At 50.8% G+C, this 12,772-nt stretch overlaps 1 protein-coding gene across 1 annotated transcript in view; it reads right to left on the reverse strand.

The window, feature by feature from the left end:
• COL27A1 (collagen type XXVII alpha 1 chain) overlaps nt 1–12,772 on the reverse strand; it is a 160,178-nt gene that overhangs the window by 90,044 nt on the left and 57,362 nt on the right. Inside the window, exons 14-16 of the mRNA XM_023545013.2 lie at nt 10,472–10,516; nt 822–875; nt 203–247 (exon numbers count right to left, since the gene is read on the reverse strand). Of these exons, the coding sequence (XP_023400781.2) occupies nt 203–247; nt 822–875; nt 10,472–10,516 (144 nt within the window). The remainder of the gene's footprint in view (nt 1–202; nt 248–821; nt 876–10,471; nt 10,517–12,772) is intronic.

The following is a 12,772-nucleotide window of genomic DNA, read 5'->3' on the forward strand; positions in this document are numbered from 1 at the left end:
GCTGAGTCTCCACCCAGAGTAACAAGGAAGAGGCCAGGGAGCACAGGTGGAAGGATAATGCAGACCAAGGGGGAGGCAGGAGTGCAGGGGAGTGGGTCCCCTGGCAAGAATCCAGCAGCAGCAGCAGCAGCAGCAGCGTTGAGGCAGAGAGAGGGCTTACATGCAGATAAAACACAGTGCAATAAGGGAGTATTCAGATCACCTTATCACCTTTCAGTCCGGGTTCCCCCATGTTTCCCATCAGTCCCTGCAAGACAAATGCCAGAGTCCAGCTGTGAGGGAGGCTGTAAGCCACAGAGGCCGGGAACCCGGGTAAACCCACTGATCCCTCAGTCCCAGGTCACTGTAAATGGGGACTATAACCCCTATCTCATAGACCAGTGGAGTGGATGGAAGGAGCTCTGAGAGAAGGCAGTTGACTAGTAAACCACAATATTCTGGAAAAATCCAAGGGAAGGGGGTGCTGATAGGGAGAGACAGGCTTGCTGAGCCACATCACATGCATATTGGCCAAATTGTGCCATCCCCAGAGCGTGGCCCTAGCAGTTTTAGCCTCTTCTCCTCCTGTATGCCCATCGAACTCAGGGATGTTCTGAGATCACTGGTTCTCCGTTACAGCTGTCTATGTCCCTGGCCATCTCCTGGACTTTCAGTGCCCTGAGACCCAGAACCACTTGGGACTCTGGCCCAGCTTCCACCCCACCACCCCTCTGGGCATCCTCCCTCCCACCACCCACGTTGTCTAAGGTACAATAGTCTTCCTTCTGGACTGAAATGGGTCAGTGAGTGCCTACCCAAATTACAGGATGGCCCTTATTTACCTTCATGCCCTTGGGTCCTGGGTAACCAATTGGACCCAACAATCCCAAGTCGCCCTGGGAAGAGAAAGAAAAGGGAAACAGTGAGAGGTGGCCCACTGGAGACTGGCTGGAGAGGAATGATCCCTAAAGTCCCTGGGGCTGGGCTTTCAAGGACGCAACACCGCTGCCTTTACACTGGAATTAGGGATGTTCCTCATTCTGTTTACCTCCACCGAAGTGCTGGAATCAATTTCCCGTGAATCCTTCCCCAAGTTCATTTCCTGATTGGTGTTCCCTCCCCTCCCCTCCACCACCACATACATAGCACTTCTTCCTACCCTGTATTAGACTGGAGTCCCTTGCTAGCTCGGCATTACTCTGAGCTTTCCAGTTGTCTCCTTTGAACCTCAGTGTCCCCATCTGTAATATGAGGACAATGATCCCTCCACTCTAGAGGTGCTAAACCCACTGCTGTCGAGTCCATTCCGACTCATAGTGACCCTACAGAACAGAGCAGAACTGCCCCATAGAGTTTCCAAGGAGCACCTGGTGGATTCAAACTGCTGACCTCTTGGTTAGCAGCCGTAGCACTTAATCACTACGCCACGAGGGTTTCCCTAGAGGTGCTGCAAGGGCTAAATAAGGCATAAAAAGTGCCTTTGATTCCTCTAGCTAAGTGAAGAGGAGGCACTTTCTGCTTCCCGGAAACTCAGTCATCTTTCTGGAGGACAATGAGGAGGTGGGCTTCCAATCCCAGAACACCTGAGTTGGAGATGGACCATTAGGATGCTGAGATCAGCTGGTAGACCTGATTCACAGGTGGGAGACCCAGCTTCTTCAAAGGCGACTGTCAAAGGCAGGCACAGTGGCATTCTAGGCCCTGGGCAGCCAAGTCCCTTCACAGGGAGCTCCTCAGCAAGGGCTGCTGAAAGGCCAGAAGTCAACGCACCAGGGTGGGACAGAGGCAGGCCCCCAGTCTCACTGTCACCTCTGCTACTCGCTGAGTCATTTGGGGGGAGCTTAATCTTTCTGTGGAAGCCCTGGTGGCATACGGATTAAGAGCTATGGCTGCTAACCAAAAGGTCAGCAGTTTGAATCTACCAGGTGCTCCCTGGAAACCCTATGGGGCAGTTCTAGTCAGACCTATAGACTCAATGGCAACGGGTTTGGTTTTTGTTTGGTTTAATCTCTCTGTGCCTCGGTTTTCTCATCTAATAAATAGGAATTACTATTCCCATGTACCTCCTAGCATGGTTTCGAGGTATAATTGACTTAATGTGTATAACTCATTGCCATCAATTCCAACTCATAGCAACCCTATAGGACAGAGTAGAACTGCCCCATAGGGCTTCCAAGGCTGTAATCTTTAGGGGATAGACTGCCACATCTATCTCCCAAGAAGCAGCTGGTGGGTTCAAACTGCCAACCCTTCGGGTAGCAGGCGAGCACTTAACCACTGTGCCACCGGGGCTCCTTTAACTGACTAACATGTATAAAGCACTTGGCAATGTCTGCAGGCATTTTGGGTTGTCACAACTTGGGGGCAGGGTTCTAGAGGCCAGGGATTTGCAAAATATCCTACAATGTGTGGGCCATCCCCCTACTACAAAGAATTATCCAGCCCAAAATGTCAATAGGGCCAAGGTTGAGAAACTCTGGCTGAGAGTGAAGAAGTGACTGAATTTTCTCCAAACATACCCACCACCTGTCCCTCAAATCTCACTTCCTGCCCACCCCTATTACTAGCCGCCGCCCCCCCCCCCCCCCCCCCCCCGCCCAGCAAAGCCCTAACGTAGAGCCCACACCCAGAGAAAGGGAGACCCTGAGGATACTCTCTTTTCTCGCTTTTCCATACTCTGGGACTGATCCAAATGTCAGCTCCTGTGCGACCTCAAACAATGTACTTGACCTCTCTGGGCCTCCGTTTCCCACTTCTCCGAGTCAGGCTACATAGAGGTTTCTGGTGAAGGCTCAGAGGTCAGAACACAGCACTCAGAGAGAAGCATGTGAGCAACAGTGGCTGCCCCAGGTAACCAGGCTGCAGAAAGGAGACTCAAGTTCCTGTCTGAGCTGCCTGGAGACGTCGCAGAGGGAGGCTGAGTTGAGAATGAAAAACCACATTCCTGTCTGGCTCCTGCAGAAGAGGCAGGGTAGTGGAATGCCCGTGGGGAATCAGGGAAGGTGCGGAGCTCACAGACTATCTGCTCACAGACTAGGGCTTGGCCTGGTGGCGGCACTGCTAATGCTCATTCCCCTACCCTACCCTCATGGAGACCTAGTCACGCAAATGGTTAAGCGCTCGGCTGCTAACCAAAAGTTTGGCGGTTCGAACCTACCCAGCAGCTCCACTGGAAAAAGACCTGGGGAACTGCTCCCATAAAAGATTACAGCCAACAAAATCCTATGGGGCAGTTCTACTCTGTCACATGGGGCCTCCATGGGTCAAAATTGACTGGATAGAACCTAACAACAGCACCCCATCCTCACTCCCACCCCTCATCTCCTGTCCCTCACCAGCAGCTACCCCTGGCCTTGTCCTTTGCCATGGACAAGGATATGAGACCTTGGGGAAAATACTTCCCCTCTCCAGGCCTCAGAATTCTCCCTGATTAGGTTCAACAAAGCCTTCTAGTTGAGTCTCTGCTAAGAAATCCTGCTTTCAGTTCCCATTAACTGATTTTTCTCATTGAGAAAGTGACCTGTCAGTTTAACAGGGAATAATTTTTAATAATAATACAGGCATCACTAGCTGTGGGCACTGTGCTAAGCACTTCACAGGCCTAAGCACTTCACAGGCCTCCACTCAGTTATGCCTCCAACAACCCAAAAAGATCGGTTCTGTTACTACCCCCATCGTGTAGATGAGGAAACTGAGGCTCCAAGAGGTTAGGGCTTGAGCAAAGTCCTACAGCCAAGGGCAGAGCTGGGTTTCAAACCAGGCAGGCTGTCTCCAGAGCTTCTGGCAATACTGAAGTCATGCTTGGAGAGAAGGGAGGGAAAAGGGGTGAGGAAGCCAAGATTCCTGGCCAGGAGGGGCTAGAGTCCAAAGGAAAAGATCGTCCTTCAGAGTTACATTTAAACAGATCATTTGGTTGTTGCTTCTCTCCCCGTCTCTTTGCCTGGATGCAGGGAGTGAGGGGCGGCCCACCCAGAGTTCCCTGTGGTGTGCAAATAAACAGTGTAGGCTCTTCTGGAATGGGGGGGGGGTGCCTGGGCCATGGCAACCAAGGGCCAGCCGGCAGCCCCAAGAACACAGGCTCCTTCTTAACCACTCCAGGCCTGAAGGAGGCTTGTCGTATGGGGGCAGGATACAGTACAGGGTTGACTAACTCCTGTGGGGTACCACAGGGGCTGTGGGGAGCCACAGAAAAGCCTCACACCTCCCCCACACGACCATGTTCACTCAGCTGCCTCTGCAGGCCTGTCAGACAGGTCTTTGTATGGTGGGGGACAGGATCTGTGAAAAAGGGGCCCCTGGCTATGGGGACATGCTCAGGGAAGATCTTCCCCATGTTGGTCCACCCCCGCCTCACCAGAGTACAAAAGCATCTGAGGAGTAACACAGAAAACTCCAAGCTACCTTCCGCCAGCTCAGCTCAGAGGCTCTGTCCGCTCCACGCTGGACAGCTCTCATGGGCAGCGTGGCCACGAGACACACAGAATGTCATGTCACCACAAGAAAGAATAATTAACAATGCCTGAATTTGGACCTTGTTCACATTTTCCTACGCTCCCAGGCACTGTTCTCCATACTTTGCCCTTCGTCTTGTTCACTCCCACCAGGAACAAAGTCAACCACAACTGTGGCCATTTGAAGAGCACCTACTGTGTGCTGGACACTACAGTAGATACTTGGAGGCATTATTCTGTCCAGTCTTCATTAAAAAGAGCTGAACTTTGAGAGGTCACACTGTGCCAGGGGTGGTGCTAGCTGCTGGGACACTCACCAACTCCTCATAGCAACTTTGAGAGGTCGACGCTATTATTAGCCCCATTGCATTTTAAAGATGAGGAAACTGAGGCTTAGAGAGAGGTAAAGTAACTTGCCCAAGATTAAGCAACGAGTAGGGGGTAGTAGAACAAACAAATCCATCTTGGAAGAAATACAGCCAGTGTTCCCTGGAAGCAAGGATGGCGAGGCTTGGTCTCACATACTTTGGACATGTTTTCAGGAAGGACCAGTCCCTGGAGAAGGACATCATGCTTGGTAAGGTAGAGGTGTCAGCGAAAAAGAGAAAACCTTCAACGAGATGGATTGACACAGTGGCTGCAACAATGGGCTCAAACATACCAATAATTGCGAGGATGGTACAGGATTGGGCAGTGTTTCTTTCCTTGTACACTGTACAGTGTTTCTTTCATTGTAAACGAAACCAACTCAATGGCACCTAAAACAACAGGGGGCAGAGGCAGGACCCAAACCCAGGTCTGTCTTTTTGTCTGGTCTACAGGCCATGCTCACAAGCTCTGGATTGACTTTGTTTACTCCAATCAAAGGAGCGAAGTTGCCTTTCCCTGTCACTATCACTCATGAGTAGCGGGCATGAGGACAGACTTGAAATTCAGAAATAGGCATGAGTTCCACTCCTCTGGCATATGGCAGCAGGCATCCAGGCCAGGGTTTTCCAGGCATCCCTCAAAGAAGACATAAGGTGCCCATCTTCCCAGTGGAGATGCTCATAGGGTCCTCCTTGCTCACACATGTCTTACCTTCCTGCCTGGTGTTCCTTGTTAGCTGTGACATACTCAACGACCAACGCACCCCTGGACCCTTCTCAAGCTGTTTCCTACACCTGGTATGCTCTGCCCTTCACTCGTATTGTTAATGTCTATTTGTCCCTCTGCCAGCAACTCCAACATCATTTCCCTGACCCCACAGACCCATGTCCCTGCTGTCAGATCTCAGTGCTCCCTGCCTATCCACACTGAAGATCATTTATGTGTGTACCTAGGTGGTAGTGGCCTGTCCCACCACCAGGCTGAGGGCAGGTGCCAGGTCTACTGTGCCCCCTTCTGTGACCCCGGAACCTAGCACAAGGCCTGGCCCAGAGGAGGTGCCCAATAAAAGTGGCTCAATTAACGTGTGGAAAAGAAACCTGCACATTCGTACTGACAAATCCTCTAGGGAAAGTCTTGCTGCAATGTTTCCTGGACTCAGCTTTGAAAGCAACAAAGCCTCTTTCCGGAAACTCCAATACAGGGTTAGCGACTCAGGAATGGGGACCTGGGGTGCGTGGCCAGTCCTGGATCCTGAGTGGATAAGTACCATCTCTTACCCCTGAATAGTCCCTGGCACTGCTGTTCCATGCTCTTATGCACCACTGTCACTGTTGAGCACAGAAGTCTTGCAGAGCAGGTGACGTGGTGCAGTGGTGAAGAACATGAGCTATGGAGATAGCCCTGAGTCCAACTTACTGCTGTGTGACTCTGGGCAGGTGTTTCAACCTCTCTGAGCCTCAGCTTCCTTAATTGTAGGATGATGACATTGCCTCTACCCTCAGAGGGTTGTTGGGGCAACTAAATACTTAGCACAGGGCCTGGCACACAAGGGTTCACCAAAAGTCAGTTACGGGGTTCATTGACCTGCTTTATAGACAAGAAAACAAAAGTCGGACGATCATTTACTGGCATAATCAGGTTGACTAGTCCACTATACCCCACGCACTGGGTTTTGGCCAGATCACGTGCTTTTGGGTCTCATTAAATGGAGGAGCCAAAATTCCCTCTGTGTCACTCAGCATAAAAAAGACAGAAATCTTCTTTGTTGGGCAGATTCTGGAATCAGGGAGTTTTCTTGAGGGTCAGCCAAAGAAAGGGTTTCAGTTACACAAACGGGGCTGTATTGAGGCAGTCTCACCTCGAAGGCTGGAGATGAGCCACTGGCAGCTTACTGAGATTGAGGAGCACACAGACCTGAGCCCCAAGTCCAATGCTTCCACTCCCCAGCCGGTGACATCAAGCCACAGCTTTCCTGCCCTGGGGCACTGCCACCCACCTCGAGTATCATGGGATTTCTGCAGCCTAATGCATGTGAAGCACACACAGAGCAGAGAGACGCTTTATAAATGTTAGTCTGTTCTCTCTCGCCCTTCCTCCCGGCTGTAAGGACCGCGGGGATCAGGGACTGTCCGGTTTTAGTCTGCATGCAAATTGTTTCAGCTGACTAGACAGAAGGCCCTGAATAAATGTGAATTTCCACTAAAATGATTATCAATACATGGAATTCCCATTTGCTCAGCTAAAAACCCACATCCTCTGGAAAACCATAGGTGACTCATGTTCTCTCTTCCCCTTTAGCTCCTGGTTAGAAAATTCCTTTCTTCTGCAACTCTTCAGGGAGGCCAATTTTTCCCCAGGCACAGAAGCTGCTGTTCCCAAGACTCCAGAGTGGGAGTGGATGGCTTGTGTGGGAGGGGGCTCTCACTTGGGGAGCAGTGACAAGTTGGCAGGCTCAGATCCAGCCCTGTGACTCCTGGGGGTGAGGAAAAGGGTGCTCCACCTTAGCAGCAAAGGGAATTTAAAACCAGGGGGGAAGAGAGGCAGAAAAGCACCAGAGAAGGAAACAGGGCACGATGGAGACATAAGGCTGGGCAGGAAGCTCTTTGGAAAGGGGCTTCACACACAAGCTCAGGGTCTGAGAAATGCAGGAAGGACCAGGGCTCTGTCCCAAGCTCAGGCCCCTCAGATGTGGGGCATGGAGAGGAGTGCCCTAGATTAGGAGTTGGGAGCCACAGCCCCTGATTATGCCTCCATCCTCTTCTGCCTTGTGTGTGACCTTGGTCAAGGGCTTCAGTTTTCCTGTCTGTTAAATGGGATTCTCTTAAAAGACACTGTGAATAGGACTGCCAGATTTAGCAACTAAAAATATAGGACGCCCAGTTACATTTGAATTTCAAATAAACAACGAACACTATTTTAGTATAAACATGTTCTAAATGTTGCATCTGAAATTCAAACTTGCCTGAGCATCTTGTATTTTAGCTGGCAACCCTAACTGTGGAGAGCAAAGGAGAACACAGTGGGGAAAGAGCTTTATATAGAGTCAGGAAGACCAAGGGCTGGAATGGCATAGTATGAGTCTCCAGAATCTGGTTTATTCAGCCAACCAATATCCTTGCCCCTTCCAACACCTAACCCAGTGGATGCCAGGACAGTGACAAACAGGATCATGTGCCAAGGAGGACAGCCAGAATATGTTAACATCCCTGCAGGAAAGCTTTGGGGCCTGGGATTGTGTAGCCTGAGAAGGGGAGCCTTAGGAAGCACAGACAATGACCATCTTCACACCTCAGACAGATTCTCCCGGGGGCAGCAGGCGGTGAAGCTGACTTGAGCTGAGTATACAGACAAACACTGAACAATGAGAGCTCTGTTAAAACTACTGGGCTGCCACAGGGGGTGGGAGTTTCTAAACCCCAGAGGTATTCAAAGAGGAGTTTAATGACCACCTGACTAAGATGCTCCAGAGGGGTTCCTGCTGGGCTTAGGGAGGGTTGAACTAGAAGACTTCTGATGTCCCTAAAAACTCAGATTCCGTAACTCTCATTTCAGATACTGGTAGTCCCCAACTTACAACAGCGTTCTATTTCGACGTCTTGGTCGTAAGTCAGTTCTGACATAAGTCGAGTACCTCATTTTAAAAAAAATTTTCATTATTATTGCCTTTTATTATCAGTATCTTTAAATCCAATCTTTATTTGTCTTTGAGGGTTGGCATAAGAATGATAACATCAGTAAATTATATGCTGCAACACTGTATGTAGTAGATATTTCTAAGAATAAGATGTACAAAAAAAAAAAAGCTTGTGGTCATAAGTGCAGTTTGTCATAACTGGAGTATGTCGTAAGCCAGGGACTACCTGTATTTCTTTTTCCAAACATCTAGGTCAGTGCCTTTTGCCAAAAAAGATGCTCAGCAAAGACCTGTTGAATGGACATCAGGGATGTCAAATGTTTAACTCATGTGTTGGCACTCCCCCATCCCAAGCCAAGGCAGACATCAATAATCAACTGCAGCACTCTCTCCCACTAAGTTCCAAAGAGACTTCGAAATCTTTCTCAATTCAGCAATCCAGACAGCTACTACCAGGCACAAAATATCCCATGTGTGTTTGTGTGCGTATATAATAATAACGTCATTATTATTATAATTAATACTTCTTGAGTGCTTACTATGTACTAGGTACTTTACATGCATTAATTCATCTAAATCCTCATCATGACCCTCCAAGTTTGGTAATAATATTATCCTCATTTTACAGATGAAGAAGTTGAGGCACAGGAAGGTTAATAAATTTGCTCAGAATTGCAGTTAAATGGGTGGTAGGAGTTGGATTTGAACCCACGAGGTCTGATTCCAGGGACTATCTTCTTAACCACTTCAACACACTGGACTGCGTGTCTGTGGTCCTAATAAGAGTGGGTACAACGATTCCACTTTACAGAGGGGGTCTCCAAGTCTCAGGGAAGTGAGTCCACTAACTGAAGATCACAGAGCCAGGTGGGGAGAGGACCAGGATTTGGACACAGGTTGATCTGTTCCTTCTCCACTGGTCAGCCCCATCCCAACATGCCTAAGTAGGAGCAGATTGCCACTGGGGGCCTCTGAGTCTTCTTTCAGGCTGGCATGCCCTGAGCAATGGGGCCCCACAACTCCCTAGGGCCTTCTGCAGCCTCCCTCTGAGCTGTATTTCTCAGTGAAGTTGGCTGGCGTGCCCAAAGCTGGCAGTCCCATTTGTCAATACGGAGTGACAACTTGTATCCCTCCACCATCCCTGACTCAAACCCCATGAGGAATGAGCTAGAGGCCAGGGCAGAGGGGGCACCAGACTCAAGGGAAAGTTCCCAGAGTCATTTCCCAGGCACTGGTCTCTTATTGGCACCTCGGCTTCAGCCCTGAGGTTCAGCCCTGGTTTTAGCTTTTAAGAACCACATCATAAACCTGACCCCGGCCTAGATGAAGTGAGCGGTCAGATCACCTCCCACCTATCTCTGTACAGGATTTACTGAGTCCCGGGCATTTCAGGGAGCAATAACAATAATTAATTTTAAAATATCTCCCATTAATTGAGCAGTCACTAAGTGCTAGAACCTGTGCCAAGGACGGTACAAGCGATGCCTCATTGAATCTTCTACTATTATCCCCATTTTACAGCTGAGGAAACTGAGACTCAGGAAGGCAAACTGACTTGCCCCAGGTCACAAAGCAGAGCTGTGACTTGAGCCCAGGAGGTCCGGCTTCAAAGTCAGTGCTCTGAGGAAAGGGGTGGAGAAGGTTGCCCAATGTGGCCCAGAGCCTCAGCATCTCTGCAGGCTACTACCTTCCTCCGGACCTCACCTGTGGAATGGGCATGCCATCGCCCACAGACCTCCTTGCACAGCAACGGCCCGGCAGCAGGTGTGAAAGTACACTTGCAGTCTAATGTTCCATGCTCCCATTCCCATTTTAAGTAATGAGGAAATAGCCTCAGAGAAGGCAAGGAGCCCAGCTGAGGCCACACAGCAGGTTTTCCTCCCACGGCCCCTGCCCAGGCCAGTCTGTCTGGCTTCTCGAGCCTCTCCTGGGGTTTGAGGAAAGAGGGGCCTTTTCAGCCTCCCCTGTGGGACCAGTTGCTTGCTTTCCATGCCCAGGTTCCACCCCAGTCCCCTGGTGCATGCGCCTGTGTACTCACAATGAGGCCGGGGACTCCTGAGGGCCCTGGCAGGCCCAGTTCTCCCTGCAAATAGATAGAAATCAAGGTGGTTACCGCCTCAACTGAGGCCCAGCCTAACCCTGTCTCCCTCTGGGGCCCCTCCCTGTATACCATCCTCCATGCCGGCAGCCAGCAGGATCTTTGGGAGCTGACTGGGCCTTGTTCCTGACCACAGGCTCCAGGTGACCCTCCTGAGCCTGGCCTTCCAGTCTCAAGGGTCTGCTCAGACCTCATCGCCTGCAGCTCACCACCACGGGCCTCTCTGGCAGCCACCTCCCCTCAGCAGACCTGGAATCCCCCCACGTCTCCTGGAAGGCAGGCAGCAGCTACCGACAGTGGTTAGCTCCATGCAGGGCACACCGTAGCTGCACCATGGGTTTGGACAAGACCTTTCCCACTTTACTTTCCCAGCTTTACACATCTGCAAAATGGGGAGGTCGGACGTCCACATCTAATACCTTCCGATTGTAGGTCTGAAAGAATGGGTAGAATCCCAATCCTGACAATAACGGTGTCGATGCCAGGCACTGTGAAGGGCGCTTGACCTGGACAATCTTATTTCACCCTCTCTTTGGAGATGGGAAAACCAAGAGGTTAGTGGTTTGCTTAAGGTCACATGCAAGCAAACAGCATAAAGGCGAGGGTGAGAGCCACTAGGCCAGCCTCCCTCCTCCCTCCTCAGCCAGTGGCGGGTGGGCCTTGGGGAATTTGCACCACCATCACCTGCCCACCCCAGGTCCTCAGGTTTCTCCTTCCAGGGCCTCCAAGATGCTAAGAGGAGTTCTTGGCTGGAGTCAGGAGACACGGTTCTAGGTCAGCTCTGCCACCATGATACTGTGTGGCAGAGGGCAAGTTGATTTACCCCTCTGAATCTCAGTTTCCTCATCTCTATAAATGGGCCCTCCATTGCTCATATTGAGGAGGTAAAAGAGAGGTGGAGGAGTTTAGGTCAAGTTCAAAATGCAACAGTGTGAATAAAAATAGGGGCTCTAGAAATCGTGATTATCAGTGACAGTTGCCACCATCCTCCCAGGGGATTTATCTTCTTCCAGCTGGTCCATCAGCCCCAAGAGGGACACAGGGAGGTGAGAAAGAGTCTCGGCTTTAAAGCCAGGAAGTCCTAGTGGCACAATAGTTAAGCACTCAGCTGCTAACCAAAAGGTCGGCAGTTTGAACCCACCAGCCACTCCTCAGGAAAAAAGGTCTGGCATTCGTCTCCTGTAAAGATTACAGCCTAGGAAACCCTACAGGGAAGTTCTGTTCTGTCCTATAGGGTCACTATGAGTTGGGATCGACTGAACAGCACACAATAACAACAAAGCTCAGAGAAAGGAGTGATTTACACAAGGTCACTCAGCAGCTTTGTGGCAGAGCCAGAACCAGATGTCAGGTCTCCAGTCCTTTTTCTGTTCTTCTAGGTTGTAAGTATAAAAATATGCCGGCTTTTCCCCCAAAGAAACTTCCAGAATGATATCAGATATTGTGATGGTTAGTCCAATAAATGATATTGGACAGGATCTGGTTTCCCACCTCCACGCCTCGGCTGATGCTCTTCTCTCTACCTGGAATGTCCCCTCACTTCCTACTCATCCCAGTTCCAGTGCCGCCCTTCCCAGAAGCCTTCCCTGCTTGCTCCTCCCTCAGCACCCAAGACCTCTTTGCTCCTGCCCTTCTCACTGTGGCTTGTGCTACGGACTAGGGAGACAGTTCATGAACTCCTGAGGGCAGCAGCTGGGTACCCTTATTACCTACTATCTATAACAGCTCTGCCCACTGAACAGTTAGTGTGGGCCGAGCCCCTGCCCCACCTTCTCTCATTTCATTCTCATGGTGCTTGAGGCTGGCATTCTGACCCCCATTTACAGAGAAGGAAACTGGTATTCAGAGAGGTAAACTGACTCACCCAAGCTCACATGCCTGGCAGGCATGTGGTGCAGCCGGACTCAAACCCAGGCCCATCTGGCTTTGAGGCCAGGGCTCTAGCTCCCCAAGGGAGCCTGGTGGTGAGGCCCAGCCAGGTCAGGCTCCGGGAAGAGGTCTGGGAAGAGGCGCAAGAGCATTTGTGGAACCGAACTAGCCCATGATCAGGGGCTCATTATGAACCTCGATGGGTCTGGCACCCAGCCTCCACCTTTGCAGGGGGCATAGTTAGGCATAGCTACTCAGACAGGAAGCCCAAGGAGCCTGGTCTCCCGTGGTCTGGGGAAGATGGGGAACATGGCAGGTGGCCTAAGGGGCTCTGAGCATGGTTTACACCCCCTGAGCCTGGAGCCTGGGCCA

The sequence above is a fragment of the Loxodonta africana genome, chromosome 9, assembly GCF_030014295.1.
Source record: "Loxodonta africana isolate mLoxAfr1 chromosome 9, mLoxAfr1.hap2, whole genome shotgun sequence".
Lineage (NCBI taxonomy): Eukaryota > Metazoa > Chordata > Mammalia > Proboscidea > Elephantidae > Loxodonta > Loxodonta africana.